General features: G+C 36.4%; 5 protein-coding genes across 5 annotated transcripts; all 5 read right to left on the bottom strand.

Annotated features, from left to right (window-relative positions):
* Window positions 1-6: 6 nt before the first annotated feature.
* On the bottom strand, window positions 7-4159 carry LOC9325986 (acid beta-fructofuranosidase 4, vacuolar). The gene is made up of 7 exons (XM_002889877.2): window positions 3705-4159; window positions 3316-3324; window positions 2383-2627; window positions 1232-1849; window positions 717-1129; window positions 542-629; window positions 7-435 (listed from the first exon to the last, which is right to left on the bottom strand). Exons 1-7 carry the CDS (start codon window positions 4102-4104, stop codon window positions 217-219), a joined length of 1992 nt encoding a protein of 663 aa, XP_002889923.1. The 5' UTR covers window positions 4105-4159; the 3' UTR covers window positions 7-216.
* Window positions 4160-8203: 4044 nt separating this feature from the next.
* On the bottom strand, window positions 8204-11244 carry LOC9325985 (transaldolase). The gene is made up of 12 exons (XM_021011884.1): window positions 11133-11244; window positions 10902-11043; window positions 10369-10447; window positions 10023-10098; window positions 9843-9926; window positions 9646-9750; window positions 9469-9549; window positions 9329-9393; window positions 9158-9227; window positions 8913-9088; window positions 8694-8832; window positions 8204-8609 (listed from the first exon to the last, which is right to left on the bottom strand). Exons 1-12 carry the CDS (start codon window positions 11184-11186, stop codon window positions 8463-8465), a joined length of 1218 nt encoding a protein of 405 aa, XP_020867543.1. The 5' UTR covers window positions 11187-11244; the 3' UTR covers window positions 8204-8462.
* A 113-nt stretch (window positions 11245-11357) lies between these two features.
* On the bottom strand, window positions 11358-14588 carry LOC110224780 (disease resistance protein RPS5). Its single transcript, XM_021011883.1, has 3 exons — window positions 14509-14588; window positions 14185-14335; window positions 11358-13966 (listed from the first exon to the last, which is right to left on the bottom strand). The coding sequence occupies exon 3, from the start codon at window positions 13600-13602 to the stop codon at window positions 11473-11475; it is 2130 nt and encodes a 709-aa protein (XP_020867542.1). The 5' UTR covers window positions 13603-13966; window positions 14185-14335; window positions 14509-14588; the 3' UTR covers window positions 11358-11472.
* Window positions 14589-15875: 1287 nt separating this feature from the next.
* LOC110224135 (disease resistance protein RFL1) lies at window positions 15876-19805 on the bottom strand. Its single transcript, XM_002889875.2, has 2 exons — window positions 19668-19805; window positions 15876-18938 (listed from the first exon to the last, which is right to left on the bottom strand). Exons 1-2 carry the CDS (start codon window positions 19701-19703, stop codon window positions 16407-16409), a joined length of 2568 nt encoding a protein of 855 aa, XP_002889921.2. The 5' UTR covers window positions 19704-19805; the 3' UTR covers window positions 15876-16406.
* Window positions 19806-20100: 295 nt separating this feature from the next.
* LOC9328742 (flavin-containing monooxygenase FMO GS-OX-like 2) lies at window positions 20101-22662 on the bottom strand. The gene is made up of 7 exons (XM_002889874.2): window positions 21996-22662; window positions 21624-21694; window positions 21358-21510; window positions 21175-21257; window positions 20920-21055; window positions 20646-20822; window positions 20101-20547 (listed from the first exon to the last, which is right to left on the bottom strand). Exons 1-7 carry the CDS (start codon window positions 22555-22557, stop codon window positions 20332-20334), a joined length of 1398 nt encoding a protein of 465 aa, XP_002889920.1. The 5' UTR covers window positions 22558-22662; the 3' UTR covers window positions 20101-20331.
* Between the last annotated feature and the right edge of the window lie 362 nt (window positions 22663-23024).

The raw sequence follows: 23024 nt of genomic DNA, 5'->3' as shown, positions 1-23024 counted from the left end.
GAGGAATTCTACTAAACAAATTTATTTCTCCAAAATTGTAAATTTGTAATACTAATAATGATGTTTCACTGCCCTTTTTTCTACATGATGGATGAAAGATCAAATAAAATAATTAAACGGCTAAATTGGAAAAGAAGAACCAAAAAAAAAGAGACCATTAATTTATTACAGATAAATAAATCTATGTATAAAAAATGAGGAAGGAAATAAAAATAATCAGGTACGGGTGAGAGCACGGAAAGCTTCCTCAGTGTAAGGATGAATAAAAGCACTGTTCATTTGCCAAACTCTAAACGACGCCGTAATAGTCGCATCAAGAGCATTATTGAACAAGAAGAGCTTGGCTGCTCCATAGATTGCACTTGTCGGATAAACTCTTGATGTTATACATGTTCTTCCACCTTGTCCAAATGCTTCTACTATCGAATGGTCCACCTATTGAAAATAATAAAAACATAAAAAATTCAATCCATATTGTAATGAGTTAATGGAATTAGCATATCAAAGTATATATGGTTTGATATATGATTCAGTTATTTACCAAAATTCTCATGGTCAATTTCTCCCCTTTTAGAACCGGTACGACACTACCGTATATCAGTTTGACGACATCGTTTGCTACAGATGACCTGTCATAGGAAAGTGTTGTTTTTACATAACCGAATGTAATATATTATGGTTTATTATAATGGGTATTGATTCTAAGAAATTGATACCTTGAGGTGTCTATGCAGAAGAAAGTTTTGAGCTCTGAATCTTTTCCTTTAGCTACATAGAAGTAAACCGGTGTTTGCTCTGACAAGCTTTCAGTAGCGAGAACAGAGAATCCAAATGGCCCTAAAGCACCACGGACTGTGGAGCCTCCACTCTTCTCGCAGCTAAATTCCTCGGCTTCAGCCATTACGGAAGCGTTTCCGAGAATTTTGTCTAGAGATTCTTTATTAATCTCGAATTCTGCTTCGATATCTAGCTGAGCCGCGGAACCTACATCTACCGGAACCACTGACCCAGGACCGACCTTGATATCGAATTGCTTGCTGCTTAGTCTAAGAGATTTGATTTCTTCTACTGGCCATTGAACCAAGTTCTTTCCTGTCTTTGTGTCGAGCACAACGGTTCTTGGGATACCCTGATGATCGCATACACAAAAATCTTAGAAACTTGGATTACAAGCTACTATTACAAAAAACCTAACTTTGACAACACACTACGTCAAGGAAAAAACACATACCTGAACAGACGACCAACCCTTTTGTACATCAGCAGCCTCACTATCAGATTCACCAATCCAACTCCACAAGACTCTTCGACCCTTGTTCTGGTCATAAAACGTTTTTGAAGCATAGAACTTTCCGTAATCATATCTTAAACTAGTACTCATCCCGACATCGATAGTAGGATCATCCGGGATCCATGTTCCGTTTGAATCGAAATACGTGCCTACAGCATAATGGTCGAACCTGGTGTCGTCCATGCTAGCCTTCACGATATGCTTCACATCCGGTCCTTTGACCGATGTGTCGAGCCCATTGACCGCGGTCTTAGACACCGGGTAAAAGTCAACACACTCCCACATTCCGGTGTTAGGAACTCGGTGCAACAAAGTGTCCAGTTTCTCGTATGTTTTAAAGTCGGTCGTGTCGTACACCAGTGAGATTCCAGTTCTGTTGAGCTTGGAGCCAATCGTGATCCGCCATTTTCCTTCTGATGTCTTCCACGCAGTCGTTGGATCACGGAAGTCCTTAGGGAGAATACCGGGCGGAGGTACTAGAACCGGATTTCCCGGGAACTTGACCCATTTCAACAAAAGTGGGTCGCTGGGGTCCTCAGGGTAGGCAAGGTTTTGGACCTAAAACATTATATTATGATCATTGATACAATCATTAAACCTAATTTACATGTTCAGTATCTAACATACCAAAAATCTGGCTATATGAACTTATACTTATTAACTATACTATACGCCTAACATTTCAAACAAACAAAAAATCATTTATTGTTCTAAGAAATCATTTTCAGACATAAATATATATCATTGGATCTACCTACTGATGGTCGAATTAGTTTTTATAGTTAAAAGTTAAAACGTACTAGTTTGGTAATATATATCTTCAAAACAAAACTTGCTAGATTTTACAATTTATTGGATTCAACCATTTTTAGTAGAATGTTATTAGATTTTATATTTTATAAAAGAGTACTTTGGTAGTAAGCTACAAAAAATAAAAATGTTGATTTGAAATTATTGTGTGTGTTCTTTTTTTTTTTTTTAAGTTAACTTGTTTCTTGTGAATACTGTTTCTAAAATGTTATTGTCTTGGTCCAACAATTTAAAGATTGAATGTAAACTGTAAAGTTGGAATAATTTCGGGGAACATATACCTGCACGGCTTTGTCGGTGGAACCGGTATAGAGCATGACTATAGAGCCATCAGGGAGAATTGTGGCTGAGCCGGTCCACACACCATTGGAGTCGTACCATTGATCAGCGACCATGGCTATGGGCAAATGGACCCAATGGATTAGGTCCCTAGACACGGCGTGACCCCAAACAATGTCACCCCATACGGCTGCGTTTGGGTTATATTGGTAGAAGAAATGGTACCATCCTTTGTAGAACAATGGACCTGGACAAAATTGCAAACATTTTAGTCTTTTGGGGTCAAAATAAGAATAATAAATAAATATTGGGGATTCTATTAGTACATAAGAAAGTTTTAAGGTACCAAAAACAAATATAGCTTAGTTCGTATACCCCACTGGCTTTATCCAATTTTGAGACAAGATCCAAACTTTGCATTCATAAAGGATTTTATACAATCAAGATTACTTTTCTATGGCAACCAATGATTTCTTTAGCAAAAATAAAAAACCAATGATTTAAACAATCTTTTTAGCATGTGAAATTCTCACGTGGGATACAAACTGGCAAAACAATTTTTTTAAAAGAAATAATCCTAATTTTGCAATTGGTTGTGAGGTAACACTGTTCTGATTTTGTCTGTGAACTTTTTACCTTTGTTGTAAATAAATATATTATTTTTTCAAAAAAGTACAACTAAATATTACTAGTAATTTTGTAATTGGTTGCGAGGTAACTCTGTTCTGATTTTGTCGGTGAACTTTTTACTTTGTTAGTTGTATATATTTTTGTTGATTACTGGCTATAACGTGGATTGTGTGAAATGTTGTTCTGTGATCTACTACTTCTTGTCGCTCCAGTTATTATTAATTTTCAAATTCTACATAATCAAAAGAAACCAAAATTCACAGAATCTAAGAGAAATTCAGAAAACAAAGGAAAGTAAAACTTACCATTAGGATCTGAGGAAAGAAAAGCCCAAATTTGCCATTGTGCAACACCATATTGGAACAAAACAAACAAACAAACTAATTAGTAATTACTATGAATCTATATAATGCTTTAGTATTATCACAAGATCTTATGATGAATCTATATAATGCTTTAGTATTAAAATTCACTGGATTTGAATGAATCAATCACTGTTGCATAATTTGGAAATTTTTATATGATTTTCAACATTTTCTCCCAGATTATGGAAAACAAATATACATGAAAAGGAAGAATGAATATTCTGTGAATTTGTAACAAAAAAGAGTATATACTCTCTCTTTTTGCTACTCAAATTAACAAATAAGTAAAATCAATAAAATAGTTTTTTTTTAATGTAATTATTGTTTACCGTTCATCCAATTTTGCTCAGGCTGGAAATGAAACGCCGTTCGTTGCCACGACAACATACTATTGTTCCATTCAAACGCCGGCGTGTTCCGATCACCGGAAAGTTTCCATAACCCATCATTACTTTTCTCCGACACACCAGCAAGACGTGCACGTGACGTTATCGTCTCTGTTTCATCGATCCCAGCGTCGTTGGATCTAGATCCGTCGTGTGTGGCGATGAGAGCGACGTAAAAGGCGATAAATAAAAGACCAAATGAGACGGCGAGGAGACCTTTAAAGGGTCTTCTTCTCCGGCCATGGGTTTCTTGATTCGGGTCCGCCATGGGTAATCTTGTGTAGGGACATAATGGCTCTTCTTCTCTGGCGGAGATTGGCAAGAGAGCATCGGAGCTCGCCATTTTTCTCGTTTTCGGGTTTTTCTTTTTGAGATTGATGACACGAGAAAGAGCAAACGTGTTTATATATATTTATAATATCGAGAATTGTAAAAAAAAAAAAAAAGTGTTGAATCTCACAAGAAGAGAAATTGTTGGATTTATTATTTAATGTCTTCAGGGCGGCCCAAACTATTTGAGTGCCTAAAGCAAAAAAATTTTTGGCCCATTAACAAAAGCTGTTATAAAAAAAAAATACAAATTTCAACATGTATGGGATTCGAAACCATAACCTGTACAACAAAAAACTTCAATCTAACCACTAGACCACAGTAACATTTTAAAAATTGTTGCCCTTAAAACTACTTATAGTTATTCTTCGCTGGAAGAGAGGGAGTTGGGTACAAATGTCAAAAGTAAAATAGAGTTTGGTCTACAAATTAGAACTGTAATTTTTCTGTTTGTATTTATGCCGTGTTATTAGAAAAAATCATTAGTTTTTCAAGAAGAGAAAAAGTTAGATTTTCTTATATATATTTGGTTGTAAAACGTAAACTAATCAAATTTCTCAAAATTGGAAAATAAAAAGTAAAAGAATTTCATAAGGAAAACAATTGTATTCGTCCTTATCAGTTAATTAGTCTTAATTTCGTTTGTTTGAATGGGTATGACAATGATATGAATTTTATTGTCTAGATTGAATTGTCCACGTAGTTTTTATACATATCCGTAGATAGAAAGACAGTCTTTCGAATCTTTAAAAACTGACTTTTGTGGATTTCTTTTTTGACATGGTAGATGTAGTTTCTAATATGAATTCTCATTTTTGGATAGCATACAATATGTAAAATTTTCACATGTAATAAAATTTAGTAGATAAATTTATATTATTAATGCATGATTCATCCATGAATGATGAAACCTGCAGGTCACTGAACACAATCCTATGACTATTTTTATGAGCATTTTAACTGATTGGAATTGCAGATGAAAAGATTAGTGACTCTAATACGAAATTAATTCTGTTTTTACACGAAACTAATTCATATTCCAGTTTTCTAAGATTTTGACTTCCGTGTAATAGTGATATTAGTATGAGTCATATGACCAACTTAAATTGATTTATTAACGTTGAGTTAATATAATTAATCTAGAAAGACTCGAGAAACATGAAAACATAACCGGCCAACTACTAGTTTAAACTTAAGTAATAAACTAAAACTCTATTTTTTTTATGCCTAAATTAACAAATAAGTTCAAATAAGTGATTAATTCTTATATATTTTTAAGAAATAACTAGCTAGACTCCAAGGTTTGAGATCTCAGATCTATAAAAACATGGTTTAAGGAAATGTATATTTGTCTTAAACTCTGTAACAAAATGGATTAATAAACAATAACTTTAGGTTCAAAAAAAAAAAAAAAAAACTAGTTTGGTCAAGCACATGAAACATTTGTTTAAATATAAAACATTGTCTCAATCACAATCGTGTTACAGGAACCAGTGTCCAATAATGGTGAGAATAAATGAAACCAAAGCCAATTTGTACAAAAATAAACAATTATTTTAACACGTGAAACCTCTAGTAGCCACATATCACTTGCATGTGGGATTGAAGCCATAACTCTAATTATTGCATCTATCAACTAGTAAAATCATAATTTCTTATGAAAATCTTGAACGAAAAATTCGATCGGTAAGATATATTAATACGATTAAAATACTCTACAATTTGTTATAATTGTAACATCTATTTCGCTAAGTACCTAAACACGGTTAAGGAACGACGATAACAAACGCAAACACAATTCAAAAGCCATATGAAACAATTTTTTTACTAACTAATCTCTTTAAGGTTGTTTTTTTTTTTTAATGGAATATACAGCCATTACGTTAAATCCACAAGATGGAAAAGACAAGATCTTGTATAATAATTGTAGGATGTGGGAAAACTAGATCCACATGTAGATGACCGATAGGTTTCTGGCAGACACCACGTGCTCTGTCTCCCTCTTGAAATAGAATCTACGATATGTTGCTAAACAAATAATTCTAGGAGAAGGAAAATACGAAAAAAATAGTTCGACAAAATTTGAGAACCTTATAATTTTCGTAAAACGTTTTCAAAAAAGTAATAATAGTTATCTTTCAATAATCGAAAGGATAAGCAATCAGTCAGTCACTCTATTTCACTTCACTCCAATTATTCGACTTTGTAATGAAGTTGCATTGAAATCGAGCTATTTCTTTGTAATTTATTGATACGAACCCACAACAATTTACAATCACACACGTCGTCAAAAGAAAAACACAATCACACAGGAAAAAATGATTGAACTAAATTTCAATTATCTTTTTTTGTCAACAACTAATTTCAAGACATATTTGTAAAATTTAGAAGATAAACATATCTTGTGTGGAAGTTACTAAATTATAGAACTTGACATGATAGAGAAGTGACCAGATATCAGATAATGCATCTGACTGAGATGGATAAGTTTATGTTCATCCTATTTATTGTTTATTTATCATTTGGTTCCCATAAATTCCCACTTTTCTTGTATTTAATCTGTCTTTCTCGCCCACCAAAAAAAAAAAAAAAAACATTTTTAACCATTTATTTTAGAATTTGTCAAACAAACAGTGATTGGATGCCAATGTCCAAATTTATTTGTCTAAGAATTAGTAACTAACAACATAGTTCACATAGGTTTAGGGAATTAATTTAGAGTTATATTATTAAAAATTGTTCTAGATTAGTTTGGCATATTTTTCAGATTTTATCTTCAAATTTTATCATAATCAATAAAAAAATAAAAATTCAAAAAAAATTTGTAACTTTTTTTTTTTTTTCACAAGAGAATCTTATTAAAGTTAAACAAACCATACATGGGCTAAACCAAAAGCCCCACAAACTAAAAAAAAAAAAAAAAAAAAAAAAAAAATTGTAACTAATGTGGGTTATATAGAATTATAAATGTGGCTTTAATTTGCTTTTAGAGAAATTGTTAAAAATGCCCTTTTTTCAATACTCCTTTTCAAAAATGCCCCCTTTGAGAGTCCATTTTTAAGTTTGCCCTCTTTTAATTTTTAATGACCATTTTACCCTTATTTGAAACAAAATTAGGTCCACAAAATACAAAATATTTTTTGGCGGGAAAAGTGACCCCGCAAATTTTTGGCGGGAAACGTGATCCCGCAATTTTCCCGCCAAAATTTTTTTTTTTTGGGAAAAGCGATTCCGCAATTTTTTTGGCGAGAAAAATTTACAAGGTATTTTAAAGGTTTTACAGAGTTTTTACAAGTGTTTTATAAAGTTTTACAATGTATTTTAAAAGATTTTACAAAGTACTTATAAGGTTTTACAAGTTATAAATAACTTGTAAAACCTTATAAAAAACTTGTAAAACTTTATAACTTGTAAAACCTTATAAAATAGCTTGTAAAATCTTATAATATCTTATAAATACCTTATAAATACGTTGTAAAACCTTTTAAAATACATTGTAAGACCTTATAAATACTCTGTAAAAACCTTTAAAATACCTTGTAAATTTTTCCCGCCAAAAAATTAACGCCAAAAAAATTGCGGAATCCCTTTTCCCGCAAAAAAATTTTTTTGGCGGGAAAAATTTTTACGGGAAAATTTTACAAGGTATTTTAAAGGTTTTACAAGTTTTTACAAAATCAAATTTATAATTTTGATGTGTGCACATTCTCATGTTTTTCTTATATATTTGTGATATCTTTTATTAAAAGAATGGTAATTTAGTCATTTTGTACATAAAAAGGGGTATTTTTAAAAATGGACAGCCAAATGGGGCATTTTTGAAAAGGGGTATTGAAAAAGGGGCATTTTTGTGAGTCTCCCTTGTTTTTATGTTAAATCATATAATTAGATAAATATAAGGATACTTTTGTCTTTGGTTAGTCTACATCTTAAATTTAAAAGATATGGCCTAGATTAATAATTTTGGTTATTTTTAGATTTTTTTCATAATTTTCCCAAAACTTTATGTATTTTCAGTTGATAGTTAAATTTTTAGTTTGGTGTGAACTTTTATAGAACCGATTGGTTTTACAAAAAATAATCGGTTCGATTTTGGTTTGTATAATCCGATCAGTACCAATCCAGCAAAATTAGAAAACCAAAAAGTTATACAGAACAACATGACAAGGATTGGTTTTAGTCTTCAACTAAAGTCTTCTTTTTTTTGTTGTAAACAAAAAAAAAAAGTCTCAGAGCAGAAACCATGATGAACTACAAGAGACACGAAAAAGAAAAAGGGGGAGGAAGATAAAGAGGGTAGTGTTCAAGTAACATGGACATTTAGTTCTCTTATTGATACCTATCCTTAGTGATGAAGAGAAAAGCTGTGTTTTAGACATTAGGAGGTGGCCAAATCTTCCCGAAAAGCTCTTCAACGCGTTTCGCTTGGTTCGCATAACCTTCGACACCAGCTGATGAAAGCTCTACTGATGCAGGACCCATAGCTGAAGCCAAGCTTAGCTGGTCCCATTTGATCAGCTAAACCAAAATCAAACAAAAAGGGTGAGACACTGGTTTAGCTAAATCAGAAGCAAAAGAGTGTTGGTTAGGTTCAGAAGTAACCTCTTTGTTTGTGAAGTGGTAATGTGTTGCGGTTTCAGGAGTAAGTTTCCGAACGAATGAGTATTTTTCATCGCCGGGAATGGCGGGTGAGTCTTTGAGAGATTGCAGTACCTTTAATGGTGCAATGACATAATCTACCCTGAGATTGAGGAGAACATTTTAGAGTTAAAACGGGATCAGAATCTGTTGATGGTCTGCGATTTGGAAGTTTGAGTTTACCCGAGAAGACTGAACAAGTCTTGTTTGTTCCGGACTGCAGCAGCCATCAGCTTGGACTTGTAACCATACTTGTGAATGTAGTTATATGATCTTTTGACCAACGCCAAACCGGGATCTTCTCCCGATTTAATAGCAGATTCAATCTCAGTATCTCCCGAATGATTACGCGCCCAATCCTAAAGATTTTAAGATATTAACTTTGGCATATCACTGAAATTACTCAACACTGTTATAAAAATGGTTACCCTGAGGCGACCAACGAAAATCTGAATGACAGAAGCACCGGCTTGAGCAGCTGCTGCAGCTTGAGCAAAGCTGATGATGAATACAAAAAGAGATTATAAAGAACAAAAATCAGATGGATGTACAATTCTAAAATAAGAGAGTCAAAAGGTCTGTTAACTGTTTTATGGTACCTGTAAACGAAGGTCATATGCGTTTGGATTCCCTCAGATTCCAACAATCTTGCAGCTTCAATACCCTATCAGAGCGATAAGCACAATACTGAGAGAACAGTAAAAGGGAAAGCTTTGTTATTTGCTGAAAATAATCTTACTTGCCAAGTTGCAGGGATTTTGAATAGGAGCCGGTCGTGTGGTACATCGATTTCATTGTATAGTCTCAGCAGATCATGAACCTACACACATCAACAGCATGATCACATCACAAGTCAGTGAATTGAAGATACAGGAAACATAAACTCAAATTATATAACATATGGTCTAGTAACTACCTTGCGTATAATGCCGTTTGTGTCATAAGCAAGACGTGCATCCACTTCAGTCGAAACTCGACCTGGAACGAGTTTGACAAGGTCGCCACCTACGTTGACAATAGCCTGCACTTTTCTCATCAGTAATAAGGCAAAAAAATACTTGAAGCAGCAAAGATCTGGAAGAGGGAAAACAGATAAGTGCTTAGAAGATCAACCTTATTGAAAAAGCAAGAGAGTCGAGATTCGGTGGTTTCGAGCCCTGCACAAGAAGAATCCGCCAAAGCCATGTCCACAGCATTCTAATAGTGATGTAAAAATGTAAAAATTAAATAAGCCCACGACAAGAGAAGTCATATACTATCATCTACAAATATCAAAACTCTTGAAATGCTTACGCGGAAAATTGTATCGGGTAGACCACAGATGCCCAAAAGAAGAGAAGAGCTAACAGTAGCTGCAGTCGGCGGGAACCTGCAGATCAGCCATATACAACAATGGGATCAATCCAGAAAATTTAGAAAACCAAAAAGTTATACTATCTCCAAGACAAAGAGAGAATTTCACAATAACTAAAGGTTAGAAGTTATACTTGTGAGGGAGTTTTTACATCTTAAGCTAATTTCTTTCTTGTATCCTTGATCTAGACAAAAACTCAATAGAATCTCAAGCTATAAGAATCTCACCGATTTTATGATATACCATTGTAACTAAAGTCTCATGAAGTAGAGATATATATCATACCTCTCAAAGTCATCGAAAACGACAGTATCAGGAACAATCTCACTAAAAGCTGAAACAGCATTTAGCTCATTGTTCTCACCTGAAAAACACAATTTCATCAAACAATTCAATGATCATCCAAAAGCATTCCAGAAGAAATAAAGTTGAGAGCTTTAGGATCACCGATATCATCCAAGAACAAAGTTATACACCAAAGACACAATTTGTTTATTCAATTTCAATCATAAATCAACACTGTTCAGCTAAGAACTAAAGCAACCAGAACCACTGTAGCATCAGTTTTGGACCAATATACGACTCAAAGCACCCAAACTACAAAAAAGGTCCCTACTTTCAAGCTCAAAAATAGCAACTTTGTCAAGCATAGCTTCCTAACAAGTGATTCCAATCATTACAAAAACAAACCCAGATCAAAAGAAAGCTTGAATCGTAGTCAATCTTTCAAAAACACATACTTTTTTTTTTTTTTTGTCTTTCCAGAAATCATATTGATGAATGATGAGAAACACGATCATCTAAGGTATAAACAATACCAGCTTCGAGAGACGAAGACGATGGAGAGGAGGATGAACTAGCGGAAGCAAGAATCCGAGGAATCGATCGACGGATACTGAAGTTAACGGCGGGAAGAGGAGTAGCGGAGAATCCGGCGGCGAGCGTCTTCCATCGTCCCTTCTGCGAAGTTCAAAGCTCGCATCCATTAGATAAAAACAAACAATGCACAAATACATGCGATTGAAAGAAGTAAGTGAAGAGGAGAGTACTTGGATTGAAGCAGAGAGAGTTGCACAAGGCGGAGATTGCAACGAGAGTGCCATTTTTTTCGCTGAAGTTAATCTGCGTAAGCAGATCCAGCCGTTGATATCTTCCGATTAAGGTGGGTCCCGCCTTTTCTAATGGTTAGTAACTTTAAAGTTTTTATACATTTTTCTCATGAGTCTTCTTCTTCTAACCAAGCAAGAAACAAAGGTCTGTGTAATGTTTCTATGAAGCCGAAACTAACACTCATTGTTAAGAGAAGTGTTTAAATTGTCCGGCATATAAACAAAATAGAGAGCTAAATACAAATCCAATGAACACTAACCAAAAGAACGATGAGAACGTTTATGCAAATAAGACGACAGGAGGAAAAGTTTGTAGAAGAAAATGAAGTTCATTGTGTAATTCAAACAGGTGTAGCGTTTCTAGTTTCCTAAAAGGAACAATCGTAGCTGAAGAATGCTCCTCAGCTTTCTCTTCGCTAATTATATCCTCTACTTCCTTTGAGAACCCAACTTCAAGAAAAGTAAGATTCGGAGCAAACAGCAGCCACGTCAAATCCTTAAGACCATGGCATTTAGCTATAAAGACTCTGGAGAGGTTTGAGAAGCATGGAGTTGTGGGACTTTTGTTTCGCGACGATGATGAAGTTGTACTCTCTATCTTTATCTCCCTCATTCCACACATTTTTATCCCGAGCCTACGGAGATTACCCATGGTTGGCAGAGTCAATACTCTCACTGATTCTTCCTTAAGGTACTTAATATCTACCTCTTTTATACATTCCACCAACCTGTGAGAGCATAGCAATGGCTCTGCAACCAAACTTGATGATATATCTAGGGTCACAACTTCTAGATGTTCTAAGAGCTGCAGCTCCTTCACTAAACTCATATCTAGCAACAGTTTGGAATCTCGTAGTCCCAATGTCCTCAAATTCCACAAATTTGATATCCCTAATATACTCCCAAGACTGCTCATGTGTTCGAGATTCAGATGTATTAGCTTTTTCAATGTCCATAAACCAACGGGTAGTTGATGTATACAAGTATATGACAAGTTGAAATATCTCAAAGAGACCAACTCTGATATTTCTTCTGGTAATTCATCAAGACTGTGGTTCTCTGATAGATCTAAAACCACCAGATGAGGCATACATCGAAAGAATTCAGCCGAGATCTTTACCATATCGTTCTTTTGGAGAAATAGAGTTGTAAGTGCAGCACACTCGTGACTGTCAAATATCTCTTCAATCTCATTATTCATCAAAGACAACTTTCTCACAGTGTTCCAATCCTTGACTTTTGGTACTTCACATAACCCAACACCGGCTCGCACAATACATTTCTCCTTTTGCTTCCCAAGATCGGATGATATCCATAGAGCCATCTCACGAACCACATCATGCATTTTTACATTTGATTTGTTCCTTTTTTCCTCCATCAACAAACATGCACGGACAAGGGTACCAATTATCTCATAACCTTGGTTTAGTGTCCTCTCTCTGCCTTCTTTTTCATTTATAAATCCCTCACATATCCAGTAGTCTACCAACCCCTCTTTATCAATAAGATAATCTTCAGGAAACAGAGAGCAATACAGGAAGCAGGATTTCATCAGCTCCCCATTTAAATTATCATAGCTATACTTCAAAACATGGAGAATTTCATCTTCCATACCTGAAAAATCTGTGGCAGATGATGTCAAAACGTCAATGGCATGAGACCATTCATGTACTGTTCTTTTGCATGCCATAGCTTCACCGATAACATTGAGTGCTAATGGTAGGCCACGGCATTTCCTAGCGACTTTTCTAGCAAGTCCGGGAATGTCCGGGTGACTTCCCAGTGTATTTTTCCCAACTATCATTTGGAACAAATCCCATGATTCTTCGGGTTGTAGACAGCTAACTTCCATCGGATCATCAACCCCCATGCGCCCACACACATCTCGAGAACGAGTAGTAAATGCTACCTTGCATCCGTTATCTTTGCTAGGATACGGGACTCCAACCGCTTTTAAATTAACTTTCTCCCATATGTCATCCAACAATAAAACAAATTTTCGTCTCCTAAGGACATTGTGGATGTCAACGGCTGTCTGGTTATCGTTTCTCTCGCCCCACTCCATTCCCCCAAGGCCAACCTTTTCTGCTATGTCTCTTTGAATCTTACGGACTGTTGAACTTCTAGACACAACAACCCAGATCACAACATCAAATCTGTCACCTATTTTAGAAAAGTTATTGTTGATCTTGGTGAGTAGTGTGGTTTTGCCTACTCCCCCCATACCGTACAGACCCAAAATCCCGGATCCATCTTCCATGAGACGGTTCCATGCTTTTTCAAGCATTATTTCTTGACCAACAATTGTGGGTTGAAAAGGGATCTCATCCACCTCAGCAAACGGAGTTGCCTCAGACACCACGTCAAAAAATCCTTGAGAACGGAGACTCTCAACTTCCCTCAACATCATGTTAACCCTTTTCCCATATCGATAGCTCAATTTCAAATCTTTGGAGCAGAAACCACAGAGACATAACCTTTGAAGCTCAACCTCTTTACTACGAAGCAGATCATCAAACTGGTTTTGAATGAGTAGGACACTAGTAAGCTATACCTGAACTTGGGAAAGCCTTTGTTGACGCCCTGTAAACTCTTCTCTTTCCAGCCTTCTTATCACATCATATTGCCGACCCTTGAGCACTCCCATGGCCTTCTCCAGAGAAGCCAGATTCTCGGAGAGATTGTGAATATAACTCCCCCTGACACAAATAACTGAGAGAACTGACTCACTACTTGATCACATGGCAATGAAACAGAGAAACAACCTCCCATCTCTGCACAATCAAGGAAAAGAGAGAGAGAGAGAGAGAAAGATTTACAGATTAGGTAGAGGAGGAAAAGATAAGTCTTTGCATTCGGAAAGGAAAAGTCTATGTCAGTATATGCATAATAGAACATCTCTAAGACTAGTCAATGTGTAGTAAAAATGTAAACTTTGAAACAATCCAAAGATGTCACTACGTTGACTAATTCCTAAAAGACAGAAACTTACCTCCGGCGATGCCGACTCAATCCATATCCGGAAACGCTCGAGAGTAAAGAGCATAAAGAAAACTACTTTGCTTTAGTGCAAGAGTCCAATGATGCTACTGTATGCATCATAGAGTAAACATTCGTGGATAGGACCCACCCATCTCCAACAACTGTAAAAAAAAAAAAAGCTAAGAATCATCTCAAACAACATCAGAGTGTGTTAAGGGTATAGAATTGCAATCATCTTGAGCTCAGATCAACGACGGGACTTACTAAACTCACAAAAACAACATTTGAATTTTCCAAAGAGAAATAGATTTTCACTTGAGAAAGGAGCACTTACAAAAAATTCTCCACAGAGACAATTCATCATACAAGTGGTGTGCACATTGTAAATGATCACATAGCATCCTTTTACTTTTTTTCTATCTTATACTTGAGGGAAGAGAGAGCAAATATTAAGCAACATAATTTCACATTCTTCTCACTTAAAATACCATCATAGCTACTGGAGATACATACATTACAATGAACACTCACACTCCAAACACACAACCTCACTGGAGTTGTTGTTAGAAGTTTGATACAAATCATGTGACAGATGAAGCAAAAAGCAGAGCAACAGAACAAAACTAACTACACCCTTTTGAGGTTCAATTTCGAACGGCTAAAAAATTATATTTGACAAACCAAACCGAAAATTATAGTATTGGCCCAGATCGGGGAGTTGAAAACTAGAAACCTTTAAATAATGTTGTGCCAAAAAAAAAAAAAGGTTAGGCCCAAATGACTTATATATACGTAGAGCTAGGGTTTAGGAGGGCACAAGACAAGAATCATGGGGAAGAGTCGCTATAGCTTGGGCCGTGGAAGGAGCGGGTGTATGCCAAGTTCGAAACGTTCCTCGACTACTCAACGTAACTTTAAAAAACTTTATGCTGGAAGAAAAATCCGGAGGTGTGCCAAGGGATCGGATCACTCTGATAAATTTGATATTCAGGTTATTTTTATCTACTTTCTCTTTTCGTATAAACAAGCTTTGCAATTGAGGAATATTTCTCTGTCATCTAGGCTTTTCATTGAATTCATTGATTTGATTCTTAAATTACAACTAATATTATTATAACAGGAAAACTTGTCCAAGCTTACTACTATAGCTACCACCATGCCTCAGTAGGTGTCAATTTATTTTTGATTCTCTCTCCAATGTATATATACTCCTTCTGTGTCATAACAAGTGATATTTTAGTCAAAAAAAAATTTAGCATAGATAAGGATGTGATTCCTCCACTACAAGCGCAAAGCTTTAGGAAAGAAGAAGAAACTCTTGATGATCAAGCAGCGCAAAGCCAAATCCACCACCTAAGTCACTAATTATTTCCGCCTACTTTCTCTTTTATCCCCGGGAAAATGTTTTCCAATGTTTTGTAACTTGAAACTTGCTATGCTTTATGACTTTATTTCACTCCTATTCTTTTATACAACTAAGCAAAAGCTAACCTGGTCGAATTTCACCAAAAAATGTTGCAGTCTCAATCTTGTTTATGTAGATACATGTAAGATTATTAACCTGCCATGGTAAGGCGGTCACTGAAAGACCAGGGGCAATAGCCGGATGCATGTTTATACAACGGTCACGATTATCGTCGACCGCGACGGTCACTTTGCCGTTCATGTCAAGGAACGGCAAGTAATACTTATACCTGGAGATAATCAACATGATCAAAAAGGTCAATGAAAACGTTTTTAAAACATATTTATGTAGATAACTAACATGATCATCATAATTCATATGCAGTATTGTCAGTTTGTCTCTATGGATTGTGTTTGAAGAAAGAAGTTCCTCTGTCCTATATTTAAGCTGTATCTACGAGAAGAATTCCTCATTTAGCCTAGAAAATGCAGTCATGATCTTCAGCTCAGACAATGGACTTAGTGACTCACAATAAATGGACTCACTTAAATAAGGATCACCCAAAAATTTAAAAATCTTAAAAAGAGTTTTTCTAATGAAATTATACAGCAACATGAATAATTATAGGATTCTTTTCAAGCTAAATGAAAAAAAAAAAACATGTATTTATAGGTGTAGCATTGTGTTGCATTATTTCCAGACCATCAGTTTTGGGTTCACTAGAGATCTCATCCACCTCAGTAGACAATTCTACTTGAGAACTGAGACTCTCAATATTCCTTCACATCACAAGAACCCTTTTCCCATTTTTTGGGTCATGGGGCTCCTCAACGCAGCCTACAAGAAGGTAAGAAACGCTGTCGTGTCGCTTCGTCCTCCCATTCAACTCTTTCTATCCATTTTTTCTCCTTGTATTTTATGACAAATTCTTCAACTTTTACAACACTTTTAGAATCCAGCGGAAGCTTTCTCAGCTTCGGACAATTGTTTAGTATGTCAAGACATCTCAAACGCTGAAAAGGCAGAGCATTCCAGTAGATGCTCTTCAGCTCAGACAACTGATACAAGTTCAGGCATTCTAGTTTCTGGAAAGGAAGAATCTCCTTATCTAGAACACTCGCAGCTTTCTCTTTGCTTATTATATCCTCCAGATGCTTACACCCCCAAACGCGAAGATTAATAAGGTTTGGAGCAAACAGCAGCCACGTCAAATCCTTTAAACCATCACACCCTTCTATACGCACATTAGAGAGGTTTGAGAAGTTGGGACTTGTTAGATTTTTGTTCCATGGTGTCTTCTCTATCATTATCTCCCACATCCAACAGTTCCATATGGAGATGTAACAGAGATTAGTTATAGCTGGCAAAACTAATACTCCTACTGATTCCTCTGGACGGCCCCAGTGGTCCCTAATAAAAATGTGTTGAATACATCTCCCTACTCTGGGATAATATACCAATTCCCCAACCAAACTTGAGGAGATATTTGTGGTTATGAGTTCTAAATGTTCTAAGAGCTGTAGTTCTTTCATTAGGCTCGTCTCTAGTGTCGTTTTTGAATCTCTTAGTCTTAATGTTCTCAAACTTGACAAATATGATATCCCTGAAATGCTCTCAAGTCTCCTCGTCCTTTCCAGTTTCAGATGTACTAACTTTCTCAACTTTTGTAAACCATGAGGTAGTCGCTCTATATATGTCCCGGACAAATCAAGATACTGCAAGGACACCAACTCTGATATTTCTTCTGGCAGTTCACTAAGACTGTGATTTTCTGATAGATCCAAAACAGTTAGACTAGGCATACACCGAAAGAATTCCATTGAGATGACTACCAACTTGTAGTTATTCTGAAGGAACAGAGTTATAAGTTCAACGCATTCGGGACAGCCATATATGTTTTCAAAATTATTATTCATTAGCGACATCCTTTTCACAGCTCTCCAATTCTTGACTTCAGGTAGTTCATCTAATCCAACACCGGCTTGCACAATACATCGCTCTTTATGCTTTCCAAGATCAGATGATATCCACAGAGCCATCTCACGAACCACATCATGCATACTCACAAAATCTTTATCCTCCAACAATAAAGATGAACGGACAAGAGTACCGAGTATATCATAACCTTGGTTGAATGCTTTTTCTCTACCTTGCTTTTCTTCTATGAATCCCTCACAAATCCAGTATTCAATAAACATCTCTTTTCTGATTTTAAAATCTTCAGGAAATAGAGAGCAATATAGGAAACACGACTTTGCATCCTCCCCATTCAAGCTATCATAGCTATATTTTAAAATTGGAAGAACCTCATCTTCCATTCCTGAAAAATCTGTAGCAGATGAAGTCAAAACCTCAATTGCATGACACCATTCTTGTATTGTCCTCTTGCATGACATGGTCTCACCAAGAACATTCAGTGCTAGTGGTAGACCACGACATTTTTCCGAAACTTTGCGTGCAAGCTGGGGAATGTCTGGGTGGCTTCCTAATGTGTTTTCCCCCACTTTCTTTTTCAACAAATCCCAGGCGTTTCTGGTGTCTAAACAACTGACTTCCATCGGGTCATCTACCCCCATGCGTCCACAAACTTCCTTAGAACGAGTGGTGAATGCTACTTTGCATCCGTTTTCTCCACTCGGATACGGGACTCCAATCACATTTAAGTTCACTTTTTCCCATATATCATCCAACAACAAGACAAACTTCTTCCTCCTAAGAACGTTGTGGATGTCAAGGGCTCTCTGGTTTTTGTTTTTCTCGTCCCACTTCTTCCCAACAAGGCCTAGTTTTTCCCCGATGCTTCTTTGAATCTTATGTACTGTTGCATTTTTAGACACCACAACCCATATCACGACATCAAATCCACCACCTAGTTTAGAAAACTTATTGTTGATCTGCGTGAGAAGGGTGGTTTTTCCTACTCCACCCATACCATACAGACCCACAATCCCGACTTTATCTTCCATTAGACAGTTCCATACCTTGTCGAGCATCGAATCCTGACCAACAATTGTGGATTGAATAGGCAACTCTTCAACCTCAGCTATCGGAGTTGCCTCAGTCACCACATCAAATTCTCCTTGAGAGCTGAGACCCTCAACCTCCCTCAACAACACAATAACTCTTTTCCCATAAAGATAGCTCATTTTCATATTTTTAGAGAAAAAACCACAGAGACACAACCTTTGAATCTCAGCGTTACAAGTGCTAAGAAGATCATTGAATTGGTTTTCGATGGTTAGGATACGTGTAAGCCATACCTGGACTTGAGCAAGCCTTCGACGATGCCCAGTAAACTCTTCTCTATCTACCCTTCCTTGCACGTCATCTCGCTTAGCCTTGAGCACTCCCATGGCTTTCTGCAGAGAAGCCAGATTCTCAGAGAGGTTATGAATATAATTACCACTGACACATAAACACTGAGAAATCTGATTCACTACTCGATCACATGACAACGAGACAGAGATACAACCTCCCATCTCTGCAAAATGGAGGGAGAGAGAAAGAGAGAGAAAATACTTGGGGAAAAGGAGGAACTGAGAGATCTTTTACCTTCCTAATGGGAAAGTATATGTCAATGTATGCATCGTAAAAAAAATATCTAGGACTTGTCAATGTGCAGTGGAAAAACGCAGACTTTTATACAATTCTAAGATGTCACTGTATAATGTATTGACTATTCATAAAACAGAGAACAACCACAAATGAAATTTTATCGTCACTTCATTCATACAAAAGAAAAACAATAAACCCAATCTGTAGAATTTCAATCAGATACGGCAGTTAGTAAACTCACAAGCCACATTTCCATTTTTCTACGAGCACTCGAGAAAGTAGCACTTTTCTTCATAGAGACAATTCATCATACAAGTGGTGTGCATATTAGAATTGATCATAGTGTTTAACTCAACACTGGCGAAACCAAACCCTAGACCAACTGAAACATAAACACAAACAGAGAACAACCATTTTTGCAACCTCTAAGCAGGTGATGAAATACAAAACAACAACCCCAATCCTATAGAATTGTAAAAATATGATTACTTGTCTCCTCATGAATGAATCTCTTTAATGAGAAAATTAAAAACCTCTTTCACTGTATCTTTGTTAACTCTGTTTCCCATGTATGCATTTGCTCTGTTCTCGTCAACAAGTGACAACAAAGAAAGATCTGTTTATTTTTCTTTTTCTCAACCAAGCACACAAAATAGCTAATGATCAAAGTATTCAGAGCTTTCTTACCACTTTTTGTATCAGTGTTGTCACTTGTCTGTTTGTCACTTATGGACATATCTGACGCCTCATTGTGTATATTACTGTACTATGTTTAATGGAATGTTTTCTTTTAAAAAATGGAATTTGATAATAATAGATTATGTGAAAGAAAGAAAAAGAAATAGATTTAGTGGGTCCGTGTAACACAAGAAACAAGTCAAGTCGTCTTCAGAAAGCCATAAAGTCACAAGTGCCAACTGATGTCATGGGTGATGACTGCACACAATCATGCAATGGCAAATTTGCTTTTTTCCCTTATGAAAGGCTCACTGCATTATTACATATTTATAAAATCGTTCCAAACATTATTGTTTTACATTTAGTCCCCATATACATTCCTTTTAGAACTATTACTCTACTTTTTCACATTTTGGAAACATAGCAACCACAAGTGACAAGACACACTTGCAATTACATTACATACACTATATACACACGCATCGTGTTCACATAACAAAGCTCCCACGTCAATTATCATTAGGTTTTTAGCATCGGCAAAAGTTCTTGATAGCTTGACATAAATTTGACGAAATCATCGTATGCTTCTACGATGAGATGATCATCGTCCCAATTATCCCTATATGTAGCGGATTGTGCATATATTCTCTTGAAACCTATGTAAAACATTTGTTCTCTCCATTTCTCTATCCGGGGATATTCACATTGATCCGCAAGCCAATTGTCGTATTCAAACTGCCACAATAATTTTACCAAAAAATTGTTTAGTTTAATTTCAACAATTTTTATCTAGACAGCATGCTATGTAATGTAGTGCTACGAAATATGTCTACCTGAGAGTCATCAGGCATCAAATGTGTATATCTTTTGGGAATTCCCGAGGCTTCGAGTTTATCGTAGAACGCCTTAGTGTCTTCCCTCATCTCGTCTTGCGATGGGAGAGATACCCGGCCGGACAAAACTGCTGCGACCCACTTGCTTTGAAGCTCAAACATCGGGAATGGAGTGATCTAAGAAACCAAGTCAAACCAAACAATGAGATCATGTGCAAAAGCATGACAAAGATATTCACAGAAGCAAATCAGAAACATTATTAAGTTTATTAACCTGCCATGGTAAGCCGATAAACGAAAGGCTCGGGGCAAGAGCTGGAGGAAATACATGCTTATACAACGGTCCAACACGATTATCGTCGACAGTCACTTCACCTTTCGTGTCAAGAAACGGGAAGTAATACTTGTACCTGATGAAGATAATTAACAAGAGTCAATGATAACGTTTTCAAAACACATTTATATATTCCATGTTCTGTGTTTTGATGTTTAATCTCTTTTAGAGATTTGAGCCAGAAGTGTATCTTACCCGGTACAATGCATAATGGTATCCGCGTAAACTGTCTTTCTGTTCTCGAAAACCACCGAACCGTCTTCGCGGGCAATTTCAATCTACAATGAACGTCGCAAGAAATCATTCAACGGTCTTATATATGGATTAATTGAATCATCAAACAATCAACATCATTCATTGGCCGGTTAGTTAGTATACCGTTGAGTGAAGCCATAGATTGTCGTAACCGGTAAGCTTCTCGTAGGTCTCTGGTGAAGTTGATCTAGATGATACGTGGACTTCTTTCGCGACCTGCGCTATATCTCTGCATATATCAACTCCACTCGCAGAGCTTCCGATCACTATCACCACCTACAAACACAACAACAAGGAAACGATCAAAGAGTTTAAAGTGAAGAGAAACGTTGATATATATGAGATCACGTACAAGATTCAATATAGTGATATGATTCTTTTGCAATTACCTGATCTTTGAATTGATCAGGAACACGGTAATTGTGGCTGTGAATTTGCTTGCCTGGCCATGAATCTATGCCTGAAAAAAAACTATTTATTATTATTATTCCCAAAAGAAAACCTAAATCTTGATATTGTTTGACGAATAAGCCATCCCTCAAGGAAACTCTGTTTTCTATATATGTTCACAAGTGAAAATTTCTGTTTTTTTATTGAATTAATATTTTTCATAATAATTTTTCTTACTTTACGGAAAATATTTTAAACCAGTTCATATTTCGATAATTAATAGTGTTTTTTTACTATGTCCATAAAATTCTTCTTAAATTGAACAAATAAAATACATAACTCATGACACGAGTAAGGTTTTTCCTTATTACCAGTGATAAGAGCATGACGAGGCTCTGTATAGTGTCCGTTACAAACCACAACGGCGTCGTATATCTCGTTGGCAATACCATCGGAGCTTCTCGATTCAACCTTCCACTTCCCTCTCTCCTCCCCTTCCGCCGCCATCTGCTCGGCCTTAACAACCTCCGTCTCGAACCTTACCATCTCCTCGATATCGAATTCTTTAGCAAAGTCTCGCAGGTAAGCAAGAACCTCAGTATGAGCTGGGTGTCTTCTCGGATCCCTCGACCCGTCGTGTGGTCGGGTCGCAAAAGGGAAGTCGGTGAAACCCATGCATTCTCTGGGGATGTTGGTACGTAAGGATTTGTAGAGACTCGAGTGGACGACGGGTCGGGTCGGGTCGAGGCTAAGCGGGTCAGGTTCGACTTCAGAGGTGTAAACCCACACGCCTCCGATTTGGCTCCCGCGCTCTAAGACGACAACTGAGTGGCCTTCACGACGTAGCTCACGAGCAGCCACTAACCCAGCGGCTCCGGCTCCGATTACTGCCACGTGGCGAGAGGTGGTTGGATCAGGATGACTCTGTGCCATGTTAGGTTATAGTGAAGTTTTGTGATCTAATGAAGAATAAGATGAAGAGATTGCAATGTTAGCGAAGAGAGAAATTAGGTGATGGTGTGTTTCGATTATAACGATGTGTATTATTATATACGAGGAAAAAGGTGACTCTGACGATGACGTGTCACTTCAGTGTGGACAATTCTTACATAATCTCGTAGGAATATTAAATTAAATTTAGTAGGTAGCATACCTTCTGCAGGCTTGAGAGTCATGTTTAGATGATTTTATCAGAGAATATAAAGAATATTATGAATTTTGTATCACTCTAAAAGTGACTATCAAATTTGTAGTTTATAAAAAAAATAGAATCCATCACTGATCTACCAGAATTTAAACTAAAATTGATTGATTATTAAATTTGAAGATTCAGATAAAAATTTGCAAGTATACATATATTTTGTGGGACTTTTATAAGAATCATGATATAGAGCTTTAAA

Source organism: Arabidopsis lyrata, assembly GCF_000004255.2.
Source record: "Arabidopsis lyrata subsp. lyrata unplaced genomic scaffold ARALYscaffold_1, whole genome shotgun sequence".
NCBI classification, from domain to species: domain Eukaryota; kingdom Viridiplantae; phylum Streptophyta; class Magnoliopsida; order Brassicales; family Brassicaceae; genus Arabidopsis; species Arabidopsis lyrata.
The sequence above is the reverse complement of the archived record's forward strand: the minus strand, read 5'-3'. Positions and strand labels throughout refer to the sequence as shown.